At 55.0% G+C, this 18,482-nt stretch overlaps 2 protein-coding genes and 1 non-coding gene across 3 annotated transcripts; all 3 read left to right on the top strand.

Annotated features, from left to right (window-relative positions):
• Nucleotides 1–1,442: 1,442 nt before the first annotated feature.
• On the top strand, nucleotides 1,443–12,559 carry EDC4 (enhancer of mRNA decapping 4). The gene is made up of 29 exons (XM_070388153.1): nucleotides 1,443–1,731; nucleotides 4,045–4,201; nucleotides 4,579–4,690; nucleotides 4,992–5,091; nucleotides 5,361–5,550; nucleotides 5,657–5,804; nucleotides 5,893–5,997; nucleotides 6,313–6,422; nucleotides 6,500–6,583; nucleotides 6,676–6,771; nucleotides 6,868–6,970; nucleotides 7,082–7,262; nucleotides 7,355–7,427; nucleotides 7,546–7,637; nucleotides 7,713–7,900; nucleotides 7,988–8,106; nucleotides 8,194–8,344; nucleotides 8,666–9,093; nucleotides 9,187–9,291; nucleotides 9,374–9,526; nucleotides 9,611–9,647; nucleotides 9,785–9,962; nucleotides 10,069–10,224; nucleotides 10,328–10,443; nucleotides 10,523–10,688; nucleotides 10,775–10,961; nucleotides 11,051–11,270; nucleotides 11,638–11,801; nucleotides 12,040–12,559. The coding sequence occupies exons 1-29, from the start codon at nucleotides 1,647–1,649 to the stop codon at nucleotides 12,230–12,232; spliced, it is 4,197 nt and encodes a 1,398-aa protein (XP_070244254.1). The 5' UTR covers nucleotides 1,443–1,646; the 3' UTR covers nucleotides 12,233–12,559.
• A 131-nt stretch (nucleotides 12,560–12,690) lies between these two features.
• Nucleotides 12,691–15,233, top strand: NRN1L (neuritin 1 like). The gene is made up of 3 exons (XM_005896595.2): nucleotides 12,691–13,041; nucleotides 13,738–13,870; nucleotides 13,980–15,233. The coding sequence occupies exons 1-3, from the start codon at nucleotides 12,774–12,776 to the stop codon at nucleotides 14,263–14,265; spliced, it is 687 nt and encodes a 228-aa protein (XP_005896657.2). The 5' UTR covers nucleotides 12,691–12,773; the 3' UTR covers nucleotides 14,266–15,233.
• A 2,585-nt stretch (nucleotides 15,234–17,818) lies between these two features.
• On the top strand, nucleotides 17,819–17,900 carry TRNAS-AGA (transfer RNA serine (anticodon AGA)). The gene has a single exon. It is a non-coding gene; the product is annotated as a tRNA-Ser (tRNA).
• Nucleotides 17,901–18,482: the final 582 nt, after the last annotated feature.

The raw sequence follows: 18,482 nt of genomic DNA, 5'->3' as shown, positions 1-18,482 counted from the left end.
CCCTGTACCATCTGCTTCGGATGTCACTACCAAAACGGGAGTGCCTCAAACAGCCAGCCTCCAATGCCCAGAGCCAGGCCCAGTTGGGTTGGAGTATAGATTTAAAACTGAAAGCATTCTGAGTTTGAGGGAATTCAGGTTGTAGGATTTCTCATGCCTGAGACCTCTGCAAGGCATCTCTAGGCCTTCTCCTATTCCCTCCCTGACCACAAACACAAACTCACACTACTATCCTCAAATCCCAGGAAATCTCAGCTGTTGGGGCAGTTTCTCCTCCTTAGTTTTGGGGACAGACTTTGCCTAGTATCAATACAAATCCAGCCCTTTAGCCCTGAGACTGGTGGTGTAAAACTGATGGCAAGGTAGCAACCACAGACCAGAACCAAACCCAGGATTTGGTCTGTTTACCTGTTTGGGGTTTTAGGATTGGTGAGGGCACCACAGCTTTGCCTGTTATGCACAGCCCCCTTCCCTCCTGCACTGTGGATGGAAGCCAGGAACTTCCTCAGACCCCCACTGGTAGCCTAGCTATGCTGGGCACTGGGCTGGATGGTGTGCTGTTTGAAATAACAGCATACTCAGGAGGTTTCAGTGGGACTAGTTTCTTGGCTGCTCTGTATTTGGGGGATAGAGGTTGGGGAGAGGTAGAAACCTGCTGCCTCTTAAACCACCCTGTATAAAATTTGCAATACAGCTTTTCCATGTACCTGTGCCTGAAATGTCTGCAATAAAGAAGTGTTTGTAAACCATGGTTTCTTTCTTTTTACCTGATGGTGCAAGGTCATGCAGAGGGATGCTGGGAGACATTAGGGAACAAGGTGATGTTTGTGGTGAGACCATCTCTGCCCTTGCAATTCCTGGGTCCGTGAATTAACAGGTCCCTTCAGACCTTCCCAGGTGGCTCAGTGGTAAAGAATCCGCCTGCCAATGCAGGTAGATGCAGGAGACAGGTTTGATCCCTGGGTCTAGAAGATCCCCTGGAGAAGGGAATGGCAAACCACTCCAGAATTCTTGCCTGGGAAATCCCATGGACAGAGGAGCCTGGCAGGCTATAGCCCATGGCGTCGCAAAGAATCGGACGCGACAGCACGCTCGCCCGCTCAGGCCTTGGGTTACACTGACCCACTTCCTAAAGTAGAAACTAAATTTTTGCCAATTCAGCTTGTTCTGGGGTATGTGAGAGATTTGGCTTAGGCCACAGAGTTGACCCGGTCTAGGCCCATCATGAGTCCATGCTTTGGGAGTGGACATGGACTGGGCGGGTTATTCTGAAGCAAGTAGGGTTTGGAGCGGTCCAGAAGGTGGACATTTGCTCTGCCTCAGCCCCAAGGAACTCTCCCCACCCTATTAGCGCAGGGGCGGGCTTCTGGAGGGGCGAAGCGTCCTCCTCACGAGCCCGGAACCTTTCTTCTCCTCCCGGCTCAGGTTCCGGGAGCTGAAGCTCGGGCGGGCCGGAAGTGGAGGCGGTTGGTGGGGTTGGCGGGGCTCAGGGACGCAGCGCGGGCGGCGGTTTGTGAGCTTCGGGTGGGTCGAGTATAGTGACCGGCGTCCCGCTGTTTGGCCCTGGCGGGGTTGTGCCCGGCTGGACGGTGCGCGGCGGCAGCGAAACGAACGCGGCGCGGACTCAGGCGCCGGCGACTGGGCCCATGGCCTCCTCTTGCGCGAGCATCGACATAGAGGACGCCACGCAGCACCTGCGGGACATCCTCAAGCTGGACCGGCCGGCGGGAGGTGAGCCGGGACAGTGGGGGTGGGCCCCCATGAGCGGTCAGAAGGGCGGCGCGGGCCTTGGCTGCCTTCATGGCCCTGGGGTCCCTCAGGACCAGCTCCGCATCCTTCCATCTGGTAAGGGCAGACGAGGGTCGGAGGATCGGAGGGTCGGAGGGGTGTGCTTACCCAAGTGCGCAGACCCCAGGATGCGATCCTTCCCCATCCCGGAGCCGTGCCGCTCTGCCCTGTCCTTCAGCATCTCGGCTGAAGGTGAGGGCTCTTCTCTGAATCCGCAAAGCCCACCAGATGTCCTGGCAGCAACGTCTCTAGTGTTCCTGGGACTGGCCCGGGTTCCCTACCCTTTTACCATAGTTCACAGGGCTAATCTGGGCTCTGTACACCGAGTTCTGGGTCTTGAACTAGGCGCTGTGCTGAGCACCAAAGCAACTCGCCCTTCCTTCTGGAATGCAGACTCTAGGCCTGCGATTTTAAGACTGATTTTCTGGAGGAAGATGACCAACCAGTTCCCGTGTGCTCTCTGGGATTAAGGCAAACCACAGATTGCACAGTGCTGATTGGATCAGGCTGCAAACATTTGCAAGCGGTAGTTAATCTCCATTCATTTCTAATTTACCTGGGTTTGCAGTGGTACTTCCAAAGCTCCTCCTGCCCTCAGTGAGCTCCTAGGCCACAGAGTTAATGAGGTGTAATATAATGTTCTTCTCATTGAGAGAGAGAAGTGTTTTGGTTCTATGAGGAGGATGGAGTGGGTGGGGTAGGGGCTGGTCAATGCCTGAGAACAGCTGAGAGAAGAGCAGTATTTAGGCCAGGTATTGTAATAGGGAGAGGGACTGGGGTGTCAGGAAAGACCTTCTACAGAGAGGAAATAGCATGTGTGAATGTACTAAAGTTTCATGGCAGATTCAGAGACCTGTGGAAAGTTGTAGTGGTCGAGAGAATGGCTGGTGATGGTGGTGTGGATGTGCAGCACCCAGAGCTGAGGACTGTGTTTCCTCAGACCCTGTTGTTAAACCTGCTGAAAAGCCCAAACTGGCCCCTTTTGGACACAGGCAGGGGTCCCCACTGCTGGGTTCAGCCAACCTCTAATCTCTGAGAAAATCCACCTGCTGCCTGAAACCCCTTTCCCCAGGCCTAGAGTGTGTGCTCCCGTGACTCTTGGGCTTGGCGTGGCCCTCTCATGCTTCTTAACTGCCACAAACGTTTGATGGAGCCTGGCATGGGTAACATGTAGCTTGTTTGCCCTCATACTAGCCTCCCTGGAAGGGAGAGTGGTCACCTTACCTCTTAGCATCACTCACTCTGATGCAAGTGAGGTGGCCTGAGGTTTTTCCTCTTAGATTGATGCTTGATTCCCCTGTTTGCCAAGTAGTACTTGCTTGTCTCCTCTTACTGGAGGACAATGTGAGATCCCAGGCTGTTTTGTGACTAGAAACTTGCCAGTTTCCTGAATATGAAGCCCTAGTCTCCTTGCCACCTGGGAGTTTTGGAGTAGTGATTGAGCCTATGAGACTGCTTGAAATACAGCTAATGGTAAAACCAATGGTAAACAACTGAAATGCTATCTGTCCTACTCATACACCCTACCCCATAATTTCTCTCCTCTTTGGCCAGCTCCTTCACGTCCATAGTGGTTTCTTCTGAGCTCATGTCTTTGTGAGGCAGTCTCCTTCCTTCCTTTCTTCCACATCTTAATCATGTCTTTCCATGCCTTAGGAGCCCATCCTCTCTTCCCCAGCTCCTCCACTACTTTGGTCCAGGTCCTGATATCTCTCACCTGGATTCTAAACTATCCTACATGTCACTTTAGAACAGTCAGTCCTCTGGCCATAGCAGATCACGCTACCTTCCCATTCAAAACTCTTCTGTGGCTCTCATTACCACAGGGAAAATCAAAGCACCCCAGCCTCATTCCTGAGACCTCTGCAGCCTTGTTTTCCCTGCATCCTTCCCATGTTTGTGTTCCAGCCACACTACTACTGTAAAGTCTGTCCTGACTATTTCTCTGCCCTTCTTCAAGTACGCAGAGTCCTTCTGTACTGATCCAGGCCTAAATATTAACTGGCCACAGAGGGTTCTTGATGATTTACACCCCTCCCCCAGGTAGAAGAGCCTCATGCTCATCCTTGATCCTTGCATACATTGGGTTCACCGTCAGTGCTTATAGAATGAATTGAACAAAGGGCCCTCCTCCCCGCTGACGTGCCTTGTTGAGTGTTCCTAGAGCACCTCATGATTCTTGAATGGAACCCTGCAGAAGGAGAGGCCAGTGGGCAGGTGGAACAAACTCGTCAGAGTGGCCCTTTCTGCCCCTAGGCCCCAGTGCAGAGAACCAACGACCATCTAATGCCTACAATGGAGATCTCAATGGGCTCCTGGTCCCAGACCCCCTCTGCTCAGGTGACAGTGCTTCAACAAACAAGCCTGGTTTCCGAGCCATGCCACCTATTAACCTGCAGGAAAAGCAGGTCATGTGAGTGTCTGGGAGATGGTAGTGGGGTCTTTGAGGTATTTGCTAACTAAAGGCATAAGGTGGGGGAAGAGGGTCCGGCAGTCTCTGCTGCTTCCCCGCAAGACAGCCTGGGGTAGAATGCTTCACTTGGATGAGGGCCACAGACAAGGGCTTGGCCTCAATCTGAAATTTGGGTTCCTGGTTTAGCATGGAAGTAGAACCATTCCCAAGGAGGGAGGTGAGCAAGAGAAGCTATGGATTTGGGGACCAGTGAATCAGGCAGATCAGGGCATCTGGGGCTTGACACTTTCACCAGAGTGGCTGCATCCTCTCCCCTCAACCCTGCCCATTGAGACTTCGGGTGAACAAGAGTCATGCTTGTGCACCCTTCTCTCCAGCTGCCTCTTAGGAGACGACAGTTCCACTGGCATTGGAATTTTGGCCAAGGAGGTGGAGATTGTGGCCAGCAGTGACTCTAGCATCTCGAGCAAGGCACGGGGGAGCAACAAGGTGGGCACCAGGATGTTGTGGCATGTATAATGGCTAGGGCACAGTTAGGCTGTCCCTCCCTTATTCCATGCTGCCAGTTCTTATGGGGACTATCCTAACAGACAGATAGTGTACCCCAGTCTCAGGAAGCCAGTGTTGGCTGCCAAGTCTTTGTGGGAATCTGACCCTAAGAGTTGTGACTGGGAGGCTGGGCTTGCACATATGGCCTCTCCTGTCCCCAGGCATGCTGGGGGCTACTTCAGCTCCAGGAAAGCCGCCGCAGCCCTTGACTTTTGTGACCTTCCTCGCTCTTGGTTCTCAGGTGAAAATTCAGCCTGTCGCCAAGTATGACTGGGAGCAGAAATACTACTATGGCAACTTGATTGCTGTGTCCAACTCTTTCTTGGCCTATGCTATTCGGGGTGAGTAGGAGCAGTACAGAGGAGGAACATGTTCTGCTTGAAGCCCCAGAGGGGAAGCTCTGTGGTCGTCGGGTCACTCAGCCCCCTCAGACTGTACAGGTGTGATGGCAGGCTCGTCTGCAATGCCCCCAGCTCTGCCCAGCCCTCTGGAGCTCAGTGAGAAAACTGAGCCTCAGACTGGTAATGGCAGAGAGGCAGGCAAGGGCAGGGCCTCTCTGTTGCCACCTGGTCCTGAGTTTATTCACGGCCTACCACTCTCCTGATTCCAGCTGCCAACAACGGCTCAGCAATGGTGCGAGTGATCAGTGTCAGCACTTCAGAGCGGACCCTGCTCAAAGGCTTCACAGGCAGCGTGGCTGATCTGGCCTTTGCACACCTCAATTCCCCACAGCTGGCCTGCCTGGATGAGGCAGGCAACCTGTTTGTATGGCGCTTGGCCCTGATTAATGGCAAAATTCAGTATCCTTTCCCAGGGTGGGACGGGGGACTGGAGAAAAGTGGGTGGAGCTGGGTCTGCCAGACCCACTGCATCATCCCTCCGACTAGCCCTTAACACCCTGCTCAGAGAGGAGATCTTGGTCCACATCCGCCAGCCAGAGGGCACTCCGCTGAACCACTTCCGCAGGATCATCTGGTGCCCCTTCATCCCTGAAGAGAGTGAGGATTGCTGTGAGGAGGGCAGCCCAACGGTGGCCTTGTTGCATGAGGACCGGGTGAGGGGGCTGGGCCTGGGGGGAGAGGGAGGGGCTAGTAGCAGTGGGGTAGTTATGGGCTGAGTGCTCACCTCCCGGTACCTGCCAGGCTGAGGTGTGGGACCTGGACATGCTCCGCACCAACCACAGCACCTGGCCTGTGGATGTCAGCCAGATCAAGCAGGGCTTCATCGTGGTAAAAGGCCACAGCACAGTAAGTCTGCCCTCTCGCCCCACCCCACTGTGTCCCTCGTCTATTCCCTGGACCCACAGCTGCCCAGACAGCTTTTCAGCACTCTGCCCATGGGACCTCTGAGCATAGAGTGACCCCTCTCCTGTGGTGCTCACACCTGACCTGGCTATACCCCACCTGGATCTGGGCTTCTCCACAGAGCTCCATTCAGTCAGTCTTTCAAACACACATGCAGATCCACTGTGGGTCAGCCTAGCTCACTTCCATCCTCACCTGAGAAGGACTTGCTCCCACCTCTAGTTGGTGGCAAAGCAAGGCTTTTTGGGTTCTTCTCAGTGCTTGAGTGAAGGGGCCCTCTCACCTGATGGGACTGTCCTGGCTACTGCAAGTCATGATGGCTTCGTCAAGTTCTGGCAGATCTACATCGAGGGACAGGATGAGCCACGGTAAGGCAGAGCCTGAGGGACTGGGCTCCCCTAGGTAGGGAATCAGATCGCCCACTCGGGCCCCTCATTTACTGCAGGTGTTTACATGAGTGGAAGCCTCATGACGGGCGGCCCCTCTCCTGCCTCCTGTTCTGTGACAACCACAAGAAACAGGATCCTGAGTGAGTGAGTGGGCAGGCTGGAGGGTGGTGGGCTGGACCTTGGGCTACCATAAAGGGCCCTGCCAGCCACTCAGTGCCTTGCTGCTTTGCAGGGTCCCTTTCTGGAGATTCCTCATTACTGGCGCTGACCAGAATCGGGAGCTGAAGATGTGGTGCACGGTGTCCTGGACCTGCCTGCAGACCATTCGGTAAGCAGGGGCTGTGGGGCTGGGCAGGGGCAGGCTTGGTGATATGGGTCCTTCCCATCCTAAGTCTCATTTATCCTGCCTCATCCCCCCATCCAGCTTCTCCCCAGATATCTTCAGCCCAGTAAGTGTGCCCCCCAGCCTCAAGGTTTGCCTGGACCTCTCGGCAGAATACCTGATCCTCAGTGATGTACAGCGGAAGGTGGGCTGCAGTGGGAGCAGAGTGGGTAGTATCAGGGGGATGAAGGTGTGTGTGGCTCATCTGGGGCCTTCCTAGCCCCTGAACTCAGCTGTGACCTTGCCACCCGTGCAGGTCCTCTACGTGATGGAACTGCTGCAGAACCAGGAGGAGGGCCGGGCCTGCTTCAGCTCCATCTCTGAGTTCCTTCTCACCCACCCTGTACTGAGCTTCGGTATCCAGGTTGTGAGTCGCTGCCGGCTGCGGCACACAGAGGTGCTGCCTGCCGAGGAGGAGAATGACAGCCTTGGGGCTGGTGAGCTGCTCAGGGTCGGGGGTCTGTTGGGAGGCAGGGGAGTGCTAAGGTACAGAGTGTCAGGGGCTTAGTCATCCACATTGTCCTTATAGACGGGACCCATGGAGCAGGTGCAATGGAGTCTGCAGCCGGTGTGCTCATCAAGCTCTTTTGTGTGCACACTAAGTAAGTGTGTTGGGGACGGGGGCCACCTGTTCCCAGTCAGTGCCCCTCCCTACCGTCCTGCCTCTGACTGTCATTTTCTCCCTCTGACTGTCATTTTCTTTCTCTGCTCATACTGCAGGGCATTACAGGACGTCCAGATCCGCTTTCAGCCACAGCTGAACCCTGACGTTGTGGCCCCACTCCCCTCGCACTCTACCCATGAAGACTTTCGTGAGTTAGGGGTGAGAGGGAAGTGGGTTTTGACCAGGGTGTGAGATCTGACTTAAGTGGTAGCCTTCCCCACAGCATTTGGAGAGTCTCGGCCAGAGCTGGGCTCAGAGGGCCTGGGATCAGCTACTCATGGCTCCCAGCCTGACCTCCGACGTATCGTGGAGTTGCCTGCACCGGCTGACTTCCTCAGTCTGAGCAGTGAGACCAAGCCCAAGCTGATGACACCTGACGCCTTCATGACGCCTAGCGCCTCCCTGCAGCAGGTGTGCTTGGGAGGAGTGGGCTTCGAGGAAGGTGGTACGTGGGGATGCTCTCCACAGCCACAGCCCTCATTCTCCATGTTTCCCCAGATTGCTGCATCTCCCAGCAGCAGCAGCAGCAGCAGCAGCAGTAGCAGCAGCAGCAGCTCCTCTCTCACAGCCGTGTCTGCCATGAGCAGTACTTCGGCCGTGGACCCCTCCTTGCCCAGGTGAAGTGAGGGGCAGAGAGAGGGGCAGGGGCTGGTGCCAGGTGGCACCAGGCTTTGTCTACTTATACCTCATCCTCCTGCCACCAGGCCACCTGAGGAGCTGACCTTGAGCCCCAAGCTACAGCTGGATGGTGGTCTGACCATGAGCAGCAGCAGCCTGCAGGCAAGCCCACGTGGGCTCCTGCCCGGCCTGCTCCCAGGTCCAGCTGACAAACTGACTCCTAAAGGGTCTGGTCAGGTGCGTGTGTGGGTGTGTGAAGTGCAGGGTGGCAGGCATGTGAGGGTGGGGAGGTTGGGGACGATCTCCCAGTTTCCTGTGTGCTGGTCCTACTCTGCCTCAGATAGCCCGTGTTTCCCCTGAGGGTATCTTAGCCCCCGGTGTCCCTGGAGAGCAGCCCCTCAGCCTCTCTTTCCCCCTCCTCTTCTGACTGTGACCATTTATGACTTGCGTCCCCATCCCCCATGCCCCATCTCTCATCACTGCACACACCAGTGCATCATCTCCATACTTGTTTTAGCCCTACCTCCCACCATTTAAGTCTTATCTTGGCCCCCTCAGGTGCCTACTGCTGCCTCTGCACTTGCCCTGCAGGAAGTGGAACCCCTGGGGCTGCCTCAGGCTTCCCCCAGCCGCACCCGCTCCCCCGATGTTATCTCCTCAGCCTCCACTGCCTTGTCCCAGGACATCCCTGAGATTGCATCTGAGGCGCTGTCCCGTGGCTTTGGCGCCTCTGCTCCTGAGGGCCTGGAGCCAGACAGCATGGCCTCAGCGGCCTCGGCGCTCCACCTGTTGTCTCCACGGCCCCGGCCAGGGCCCGAGCTCGGCCCCCAGCTTAGCCTGGATGGGGTCCCTGGGAATGGGGATCGGCATAGTACCCCTTCCCTCCTGGAGGCAGCCTTGACCCAGGAGGCCACAGCCCCTGACAGTCAGGTCTGGCCTACAGCTCCAGACATCACTCGCGAGACCTGCAGCAGCCTGGCAGAGAGGTGAGGAGCTTGGAGGGTAGGCGGGGGGAGTGTACCAATGGTAGGGGCTTCAGGTAGAGTCATCCGCCACTGACTTGGCTTGGCCCTCCCCAGCCCCCGAAATGGCCTCCAGGAAAAGCACAAGAGCCTGGCCTTCCACCGACCACCTTATCACCTGCTGCAGCAACACGACAGCCAGGATGCCAGTGCCGAGCAAAGGTAGGCATCACACTGCACATTCCTCTCCGGGGAGGGCCAGCCAGTGGGCAAGTGCCTATCTCTCTCCCTCCTCTTCCCCCAGTGACCATGATGACGAGGTGGCCAGCCTCGCCTCTGCTGCAGGGAACTTTGGCACCAAAGTGCCCACTCCACGTCTTCCAGCCAAGGACTGGAAGACCAAGGGATCCCCTCGGGCCTCACCCAAGCTCAAGAGAAAGGGCAAAAAGGACGATGGGTAGGAGGGGTCCGGGGGCCAGGGAGGGGGTGGTCTTCAGGCTGCCTGCGTGACATGGCCTGAGGTGCTTCTCACCTATGGCAGGGATTCATCCTTGGGATCCCGGCTCACAGAGCACCAGGTAAGTGAGCAGAGAGAGTCCCTTTCTGCTTCTGGGACTCCTGCCTGTGGGGGTGGGGGAGGTGGCCAGACCTTCCCCTGGTCTGATGTGGGGGATGAGCAGGGCAGACATCAGGTGACTTTTGGTATTACTGGCAGGTGGCAGAAACCCCTGAGGACTGGCCGGCACTGATCTGGCAGCAGCAGAGAGAGCTGGCACAGCTGCGGCACAGCCAAGAAGAGCTGCTGCAGCGCCTGTGCGCCCAGCTTGAAGGCCTGCAGAGCACCGTCACAGGCCACGTGGAGCGAGCCCTGGAGTCAAGGCACGAGCAGGAGCGTATCCTTGGGGGCAAGGGCACAGCTGGGACAGGAATGCACCCATGTTCTCCGCCCAGGACGGGATGTGGGACCTCCTCCGGGTCTGTTCCTTAGCAACAGCACAGAGCGGCGACTGGAGCGGGCCCTGGCCGAGGGGCAGCAGCGGGGTGGGCAGCTGCAGGAGCAGCTGACACAGCAGCTATCCCAGGCGCTGTCTTCAGCGGTGGCAGGGCGGCTGGAGCGCAGCGTACGAGACGAGATCAAGAAGACGGTTCCTCCATGTGAGTTTCACATGGAGACTTCTGGGCAGGCCATATTCGAAGGGCCCTCTCCCTGTCAAGCCTCGTCTCATGGCTCGACCCCTCCCTCCTTCCCCTGTCCCAGGTGTCTCCCGGAGTCTGGAGCCCGTGGCTGGCCAGCTCAGCAACTCGGTGGCCACCAAACTCACAGCTGTGGAGAGTAGCATGAAAGAGAACATCTCTAAGCTGCTCAAGTCCAAGGTGCTGTAGGGCCCAAAATGAGGGAAGTGGGTGGTGGGCATGAGCTCAAGACTCAACTCATCCCCTCCTCCACCCCTAGAACTTGACAGATGCCATTGCCCGAGCAGCCGCAGACACATTACAGGGGCCAATGCAGGCCGCCTACCGGGAAGCCTTCCAGAGTGTGGTCCTGCCCGCCTTCGAGAAGAGCTGCCAGGCCATGTTCCAGCAGATCAATGACAGCTTCCGACTGGGCACACAGGAGTGTGAGTGAGGTCTTCTGCCTCAGGGAGGAAGAGGCCATCCTCTTTTCCCCATTGTCCCTCTCATGGCTCCCATGGTCACTTTTCAGACTTGCAGCAGTTGGAGAGCCACATGAAGAGCCGCAAGGCACGAGAGCAGGAGGCACGGGAGCCTGTGCTGGCCCAGCTTCGGGGCCTGGTCGGCACCCTGCAGGGGGCCACGGAGCAGATGGCGGCCACTGTGTCTGGCAGCGTTCGGGCTGAGGTGCAGCACCAGCTGCACGTGGCCGTGGGCAGGTGGGTGGCCTGAGCACAGCTAGGTGGTGGGTGTGGAAAGGGCCAGACCCAACCGCATATTGACCTCGTCTCCCTCACTTGCCTCGTAGCCTGCAGGAGGCGATTCTAGCACAGGTACAGCGCATCGTGAAGGGCGAGGTGAGTGTGGCTCTCAAGGAGCAGCAGGCCGCCGTCACCTCTAGCATCATGCAGGCCATGCGCTCAGCCGCCGGCACACCTGTCCCTGCTGCCCACCTCGACTGCCAAGCCCAGCAAGCCCATATCCTGCAGCTGCTGCAGCAGGGCCACCTCAATCAGGCCTTCCAGCAGGTAAGCCAGGCACTGGGCCCAGGTAGAGGCCAGTGTCTCCTGACAAGACCCACACTCCCCATCAGACTTCAGGTGGTCTGGCAGCAGACTTTTCTTGGTTCTCTTTGCCTCCAGGCCATTTCCCTTGCTTTTCCCTCTGCCTGGACCCTGGATCCCTTTATTTCTACCTCAGTCCATCTTGCTTTGTCACTACCTTTCTCAGAAATCTTTCCTGATCCTCTAGAGTAACAGCAGCCCTTCAGTGCTCTCTGGGCCCCTGAGCAACTCCCTCAGGATGCCCTACTCTGCAGTCATCCTCTCCCAGGCCACCTAGCCAGACAAGCAGGCATTCCATCTTGACATCAGCTATAAACTCTTCTCTACTCAGGCCCTGACAGCTGCCGACCTGAACCTGGTGCTATACGTGTGTGAAACAGTGGACCCAGGCCAGGTTTTTGGGCAGCCACCTTGCCCCCTCTCCCAGCCTGTACTCCTTTCTCTCATCCAGCAACTGGCCTCTGATCTTGGCACTCGAACTGACCTCAAGCTCAGGTGAGTGGGAATAGTCGGGGACTAGAGCTGGGGTGAAGGTGGGTGAGTACTTCAAAGCAGAGACTCCCACTCCTACCTGACTCCCCTTCCTGGTGTTCTCCACCAGTCCCCTCTGCCCCCACCCATCTCAGGCTTTGAGACCTCCATTGTCAGCAGCCCCTCTGGGCCTCATAGCCACCAGGGGGCGTTCTCCTCTGCTGGAGGCCACCTGTAGTCAGTCTTTTTCCTCTATCCCCAGCTACCTGGAAGAGGCTGTAATGCACCTGGACCACAGTGACCCCATCACTCGGGACCACATGGGCTCCGTCATGGCTCAGGTGCGCCAGAAGCTCTTCCAGTTCCTGCAGGCGGAGCCACACAACTCACTTGGCAAAGCAGCCCGGCGTCTCAGCCTCATGCTGCACGGCCTTATGACCCCCAGCCTCCCTTAGCTAAGCCTGCTTTGTCCAGGGTGAGGTGGCACTGAAGGCCAACAGACAGGCTTAGGCCAAAGTAGGGTCATGCCTGCCAGTTACCTGCTCAGGCTCCCACCTTTGGAGAGTTTTACGGGGATAGCACTGGCTGTGGTAGCCAGCAGGTGTAGGCTGGGCCCAGAGTGGGTATTGTGCCTTCTTGGGTTCTGCCATGCCTGGAGCATAACCCCCGAGATTATGACACCACTTAAGTTGAATTTTCCATGTTCCTTTTTACCTCCGATTTGGGTCTTTTTGTTTTTGAAAAAACATTGAGAAATTCAAGTAAATGTTTTTGGAATAAAATGGAGTACGTGTGTGCTTTTCATGTGTCTTTGGTGTGACTTTGATAACTGCCCTCTCTTAACCTGCCCCCTCTCTTCTCCCTATGCGGAGCTCTGTCTAGGCAAACCCATCCCAGGTGGCCTGGACACCACCCTCATCTGCCCAGCTACTCTCCCAGATCTCTCCTCTCCATCTCCAAGGCAAAGGCCCCCCGGGGTCAGCTCAGCACCCCACTATGCTCCTGGTTCTCCTCTCTGGAGTCCCTCCCTCCTCTTTTGCCTATTGGAACTGGGGTGGGGCTTCTGGGTGGCTGAGCCCCGCCCCCCATCCAATCACAGTGCCTCCTCCCGGAGGCTGGGCCGAAGGGCTGCCCTCCAAGCTGCTAGCCCTGTTAGTAGGCTCCCAGCTGGGGATGATGCGCTGCTGCTGCTGCTGCTTCTGTCACCACCGGCAACTGCCCTGTGCGCTGGGGCTGCTGCTGTTGCTACTGCTGCCGCCCCTCGGTGAGTGCCCAGACCCATACTGTCCACACGTCCTCCCCACAGGCTGGGTGTAGGCTGTGTGGGAGCTGAGGCACAGCCTTCCTGAGTGCCAAGAGCCAGGGTAGAGAGGTGAAAGGGCTCCAGGGAGGGAAGAATGTGACCCAGTGACTGAAAGATATAAAGTGAGGGGTGTGAACTGAACCCTAGTTTCAGAGGGAAGAACCCCCAAATTCCACAGTCTGATAAGCAGAGGCTTGACCTCTTGTGGGACTCCCAGACCAACCCTGGGATCTCTGAGGTCCTCTCCTAGGGTCGGGCCTGGATCTCAACCCCCTCTATCCTGACCCATTGGGAAACACCTGTATTCAGGAAGGTGTCTAGGCTACTGAGAAACTGGCTTTTGCCAGGGGCCCTGTCCCCATTACCCATGTCCATGCTCCTTCAATTGGACCGTTCTCACCTGACCTGGGGCCCAGAACTCGGAGAAAGCCAACCCCTGGGATGAGACTTCTCCTCCCACGCCCACCTATCCTGTCTGGGTCCTCCTAGAAGGGGTGGTGGCAGGTGGTCCCCAGGTGTGCCCCTTGGTTCCCTGGGGTGCCCCTTTCACGCTGAGTCACGTCCCCAGAAAGCTCCCTGGTAAACAAGCCTCTGGGAGTTGGGGGGTTGAGGGTGCACTGCCTCATCCTATCAATTAGTCTCCACCCCCACCCGCAGTCCCTGTATCTCCCCTGGCAGCAGCTGCAGCGGGCCCAGGCCGCTGTGACACCATATACCAGGGCTTTGCTGAGTGTCTCATCCGCTTGGGAGACGGCATGGGCCACGGAGGCGAACTGGAGACCGTCTGCAGGTATGGGCAGGTGCGAGGGCAACATCACCCTTGGGATCTGAGCCTTTTCCCTCCCATCCCAAAGCCCCCCCTGCCCCACCTAATTCCCCTAACCCCATACCCTTAACAGGTCTTGGAATGACTTCCACACCTGTGCCTCGCGAGTCCTATTGGGCTGCCCGGAGGAGGCAGCCGCCGTGTGGGAGTCACTACAGCAAGAAGCTCGCCGGGCCCCACACCCAGATAACTTGCACACTCTCTGTGGCACCCCTGTGCGCCTTCAGGAGCGCGGGGTGGGCCCAGAGACCAACCAGGAAACCCTGCGGGCGACAGCGCCAGCGCCCACCCCGGCCCCCATGCCCCCGCTGCTGGCAGCTGCTCTGGCGCTGGCCTGCCTCCTGGGGCCCCTGGCCTAGCCAGTCCAGTTGGGTAGTGATGCCCCCGCCTCCAGCCCTGCTCTGGTGGCTGCCGTCGGCCTCCTCAGAGCACACTTGGCTTTCATTAAAGGTATTTATATTTGTACTAAGTTCCTTCCTTCCTTTCTGCTGAGGCCCGCTTGGCTGGGGTTGAGGCCTCCAGAAACATCCCCAAGATGACATGGGTGGGGCCGAAGGCTGCCACAGGGGACTCAGTCTTTCTCCTCACAAACACTCATTTCCCAGGGGCAGGGCAGAGCTTTCCACTACCAGCAGGTTCCAAGAGTTCTGTCCGGGAATGTCTCTCTCTCTCTGTTCTCCCAGGCTGGCACTCCTACCTTCCTGCCCCTCCTGCGCTGGCCTGTAGGTGCCTCGTGAGGTGGTAGAACGTCCCCATCCCCACCCCCAGCCAGTCCACCCTTCTCCCAGCTTCCAGGCTCCTGACCATCTCACCTCATGCTCCCTCTGCTGAACTACCCCCTTAGCCTTCAAGACAAAGCTCAGATTAAGTACCCTTTCCTCTCCTTCTCTGGGGTGATGGTTCATCTGAGGGGAGCCTGTTCCAGAAGACGGGGAACCCCTGTTGGAGTCAGCACTCAAGTCTCTGAGGTGACCAGGAACGGCAGAAACTGGGTCACAATGAGGGTTCTTCTGGCCTCTGCTCTGCACAAGCTTGTTCTCTGAGAAGAGGTGTGCTGCATGAGGTCAGAGAAATCCCGGAGGACTTTCTGGATGCACAGATGAATGTGCCATGTGTGAGGAGCCCCTGTTCTTCATGGTGGAGAAGAAGAGCAAGAATCAGCATGAGCAGAATCCTGAGGGAAGAAGAAGGCCTCGGAGAGGGGGAGACCCTCTACCATCCCTCTCAGGACCCTCTACCAAGTTTACCCCACACGACTTGAGTGAACACTGCCATGGCCTCTTCATTGGCTTCTACTGTCTCTCACTCCCTCTACCTTATTCTCCATTGAAAAACTGATCCTGATATTAAACTCCTTTTCATTGTCTGCAAGGCCCTATGTAAGTCAGCTGTGTGTCTATGTAGGATTGTTTATTCAGTCTCCTGAGTAACTCCCAGTCTATAGTAGCACACAGGAATGATCTACCTGCTCAGTCCTTGGGGTAAGGGGAGGTTTCAGAGAAGGAGCATGATAGAGAGTGATAGGTGGTAAAGATGCCAGAGTGACAAATGGTGGAGGAGAAGTGGGGCTGAGCTGGAGAGGGCTTTACAAGAGGGGCCCAAGGAATCAGCTGGGAGGGGAGGACGGGTGAGAGTCCAGAACTTGTCAGGCCAGGTTTGCACTAAAGCGCGTGCTGCGGGGTTGTTGGCCCTAGGACAGAATCAGGCCTGGTAGGTCCCTTGCTTAGGCTCCAAGGTGACAGGAGCCTCCAGAGACCTCCATTCTACTTCATCCAGAGGAGCCCTACTTCAGCAAGGCTTCCCAAACACCCTCTCATTCCAGTTAGCTAAGATGCCTCAATTAACTCACTCTGCCCTGTCTTTGCTCCTGTATTTCCTTCACCTGTACTTTTATCCCCACTTCGCTCTCCCAACCATTCCTTACCCATCTTCTCACCTAAAGGAGAAAGTTCAAGTCAAAAAAACCCAGAACCACACCTGCTGACCACCAGTATCTTCTGGAAGGACACACCAGACTTTTATTCCTCTGGATCTTTATACATCTATTCTCTGTGCTCAGAATACCCTTCCTTATTTTCTCCTGGCAAACTCCTACTTCTTGTTCAGTATCCCCTCCTCCCTATCCCTGAATCCAGGCTGAATCAGAAGCCTCCTTCAGGTCCACACAGCTCCCAGGCTTTCTTCTGTCTCAGTACTGATAGCACTGGCTCACTGGCTTGTTACTGTCTGGGTCTAGGTCAGAATTCCCCACCGTGGATTCCCCAGGGGTCCTCTTCGTGTCTCCAGCACCCAACATAGGGGTGGGTATAAAGAATGCACTTGTGGGAGTGTGTGGAATGAAAAACAGAATCGCTAAAACCTGCATAGGAAATGTTACCGTCAGCAAGAGCTTGGCCTAAGAATGACTTCAGTATGGAGGGTATGTCTTCTTTGGGCTATTAACCTGAGCATACTATTGGGACAGATGGTGCTGGGGCTCCAAACCCCAAAAATCTTCCCAGAGGTACTCGAGGTGGGTGGCCAGGAGCAGCCTGCTTCCAGGAGCAGGGGCTCTGTAGTGCTGGCCAGCCATCAAGGGGATTACCATCCTCCTGCTGTGACCTACTTTCCCCTGGTTTTTGCTCCCTAAGTCCCTGCTCTTCCCTGGAATTGAGTGACCTGGAGTGTATGCATGGGGTTGGGGGTGGGGACAGAATCTGCTCTCTGGCCAGGGGCTTAAGAGCTTTGTGTGTTTTATCCCAGAGCTAGAGGGAAGGGGTGGGCTGATGGCCAACCGGACTGGGTCCTAGACACAGCTGCCCAGGGCAGAGGATCATGGTAATGGTGCTTCTCACATTTGCAGCTCTGCAGACATGGAATAGCTATTGTTCAGGGGAAAATCTGGGGGCTAGATATCCTGAGCCCAGTTCCCCTTGCCTCAACATACCTCTTTATCTCAGGGCTCTGGAGTTCTTCACCAGAGCCCAGCACCTGCCCACAGCTTGCTCGATAAATACCTGTTGAATTACTTTACTGAATTTCTGTAAAACAGAGGTGTGGATTTCTAAACCCCATCAACCTTGGAATTCGATATTATTTTCTATCCTCACAATAACTGTGGGGGTCAGGATTTTTATCCCCAATATACAAATAAGAAACATGAGGCTAGAGCTTCCCCTGCTAGTCCAGGGGTTGGGAATCTACCTGCCAATGGAGGGGACACAGGTTCAACCACTGGTCCAGGAGGATCCCACATATCACCGGGCCACAACTACTGAGCCTGCATGCCTAAGAGCCTTTGCTCTGCAACAAGAGAAACCACCGCAGTAAGAAGCCTGTACACCACCACAAAGAATAGCCCCCATTTGCTGCAACTAGAGAAAGCCCAAGCACAGCAACAAAAACCCAGTTCAGACTAAATAAATAAATCTTTTAAAAAGGAAAACAAACAAACCAACATGGGGTTTAGGGAGAGGAAGATATCTTCCTTAAGTTCATGCAACTGTGGAAGTGTCAGAGCTGGGATATAATTTCATTTGTTTGGCCCCTAAGTTCATTCCTTGAAGCATAACACTAGACATATGGAAATAATTTTTAAAGTTTATTTATTTATTTTGGTCAAGCAGCTTGCAGGGAATCTTAGTTCCCCAACCAGGTATCAAACCTGTGCCCCCTGCAGTGAAAACACAGAGTCTTTACCACTGGACCACCAGGGAAGTCCCTAAAAGTTTTATTTTTTAATCTTTTATAAAGCCCTAGTACATAAAACAGACCGTGATGTTTTATGGTGTTAATATATGTTCAGGTTTAAAGTATAAGATTAACTTACACAGTCAAAGACAATTCCATGTATGAAATAAGGGTTCAATAAAAATTTTAATAAACAGAAATGAGGAAGATGTATGGAGATTACACTCCTTTTAATAATTGAAAGTAGTCGTGGCCGAGTGGTTAAGGCGATGGACTAGAAATCCATTGGGGTTTCCCCGCGCAGGTTCAAATCCTGCCGACTACGGTATCTTTCCCTTATGATGATTCCTATTGGGGCATAGCCAGTTTAGGAAGAATGCTATTTATTGCCTTGGTTCTTTTCCAGTCTTGCTCTTTATGGTTGCCCAGTGAAAAGTTCCACATTGCACCCCAACAATAATGGTAAAAATATTATTTTAAAAGGGGGTAAAAACCCCTTTATTGAGACATCTATTAACATATTCTGCTCTCTACCCCCAATTGAGTTGATTGTAAAGTAGATAATTCTAATCCTATAGAATCGTTAATGGTAACATTTTTTTCTTTAATCTACTTGCTTTATAGGATATATCAATACTTAAATTCAGTCAAAATAACATTTAAAACGGACAAAAAAAAAAAAAAAAACAAAACTGTTACTCTGTAGTTGGCCCCAAACTAATTTCACCGATTCTCAAGTTAACTACTTCAACTCCGCTGTGATGGAGGTCAAATTCAACATATCTGAGTGCCTGAATTATTTTAACGGCAGTTTAAAAAAATACAGATTATTTAATTACATTTAGACCGATCCTTTGCGGAGTTCCAGAGACACTTCCAGAAACCTCTTAAAATGTACTACGTCCCC

Source organism: Bos mutus, chromosome 18 (assembly GCF_027580195.1).
Source record: "Bos mutus isolate GX-2022 chromosome 18, NWIPB_WYAK_1.1, whole genome shotgun sequence".
NCBI lineage: Eukaryota > Metazoa > Chordata > Mammalia > Artiodactyla > Bovidae > Bos > Bos mutus.
The sequence above is the reverse complement of the archived record's forward strand: the minus strand, read 5'-3'. Positions and strand labels throughout refer to the sequence as shown.

What these genes read in the sequence shown, in the direction of transcription:
- EDC4 (XM_070388153.1), top strand. Translation starts at nt 1,647, where the DNA reads ATGGCCTCCTCTTGCGCGAGCATCGACATAGAGGACGCCACGCAGCAC. An exon ending in TGCAGCAGCCTGGCAGAGAG is followed by an intron (nt 9,094 to 9,186) that starts GTGAGGAGCTTG and finishes GGCCCTCCCCAG; the next exon opens with CCCCCGAAATGGCCTCCAGG. An exon ending in GTCAAGGCACGAGCAGGAGC is followed by an intron (nt 9,963 to 10,068) that starts GTATCCTTGGGG and finishes GCAACAGCACAG; the next exon opens with AGCGGCGACTGGAGCGGGCC.
- NRN1L (XM_005896595.2), top strand. Translation starts at nt 12,774, where the DNA reads ATGCTCCTGGTTCTCCTCTCTGGAGTCCCTCCCTCCTCTTTTGCCTAT. An exon ending in GCTACTGCTGCCGCCCCTCG is followed by an intron (nt 13,042 to 13,737) that starts GTGAGTGCCCAG and finishes CCCCACCCGCAG; the next exon opens with TCCCTGTATCTCCCCTGGCA. An exon ending in GAACTGGAGACCGTCTGCAG is followed by an intron (nt 13,871 to 13,979) that starts GTATGGGCAGGT and finishes TACCCTTAACAG; the next exon opens with GTCTTGGAATGACTTCCACA.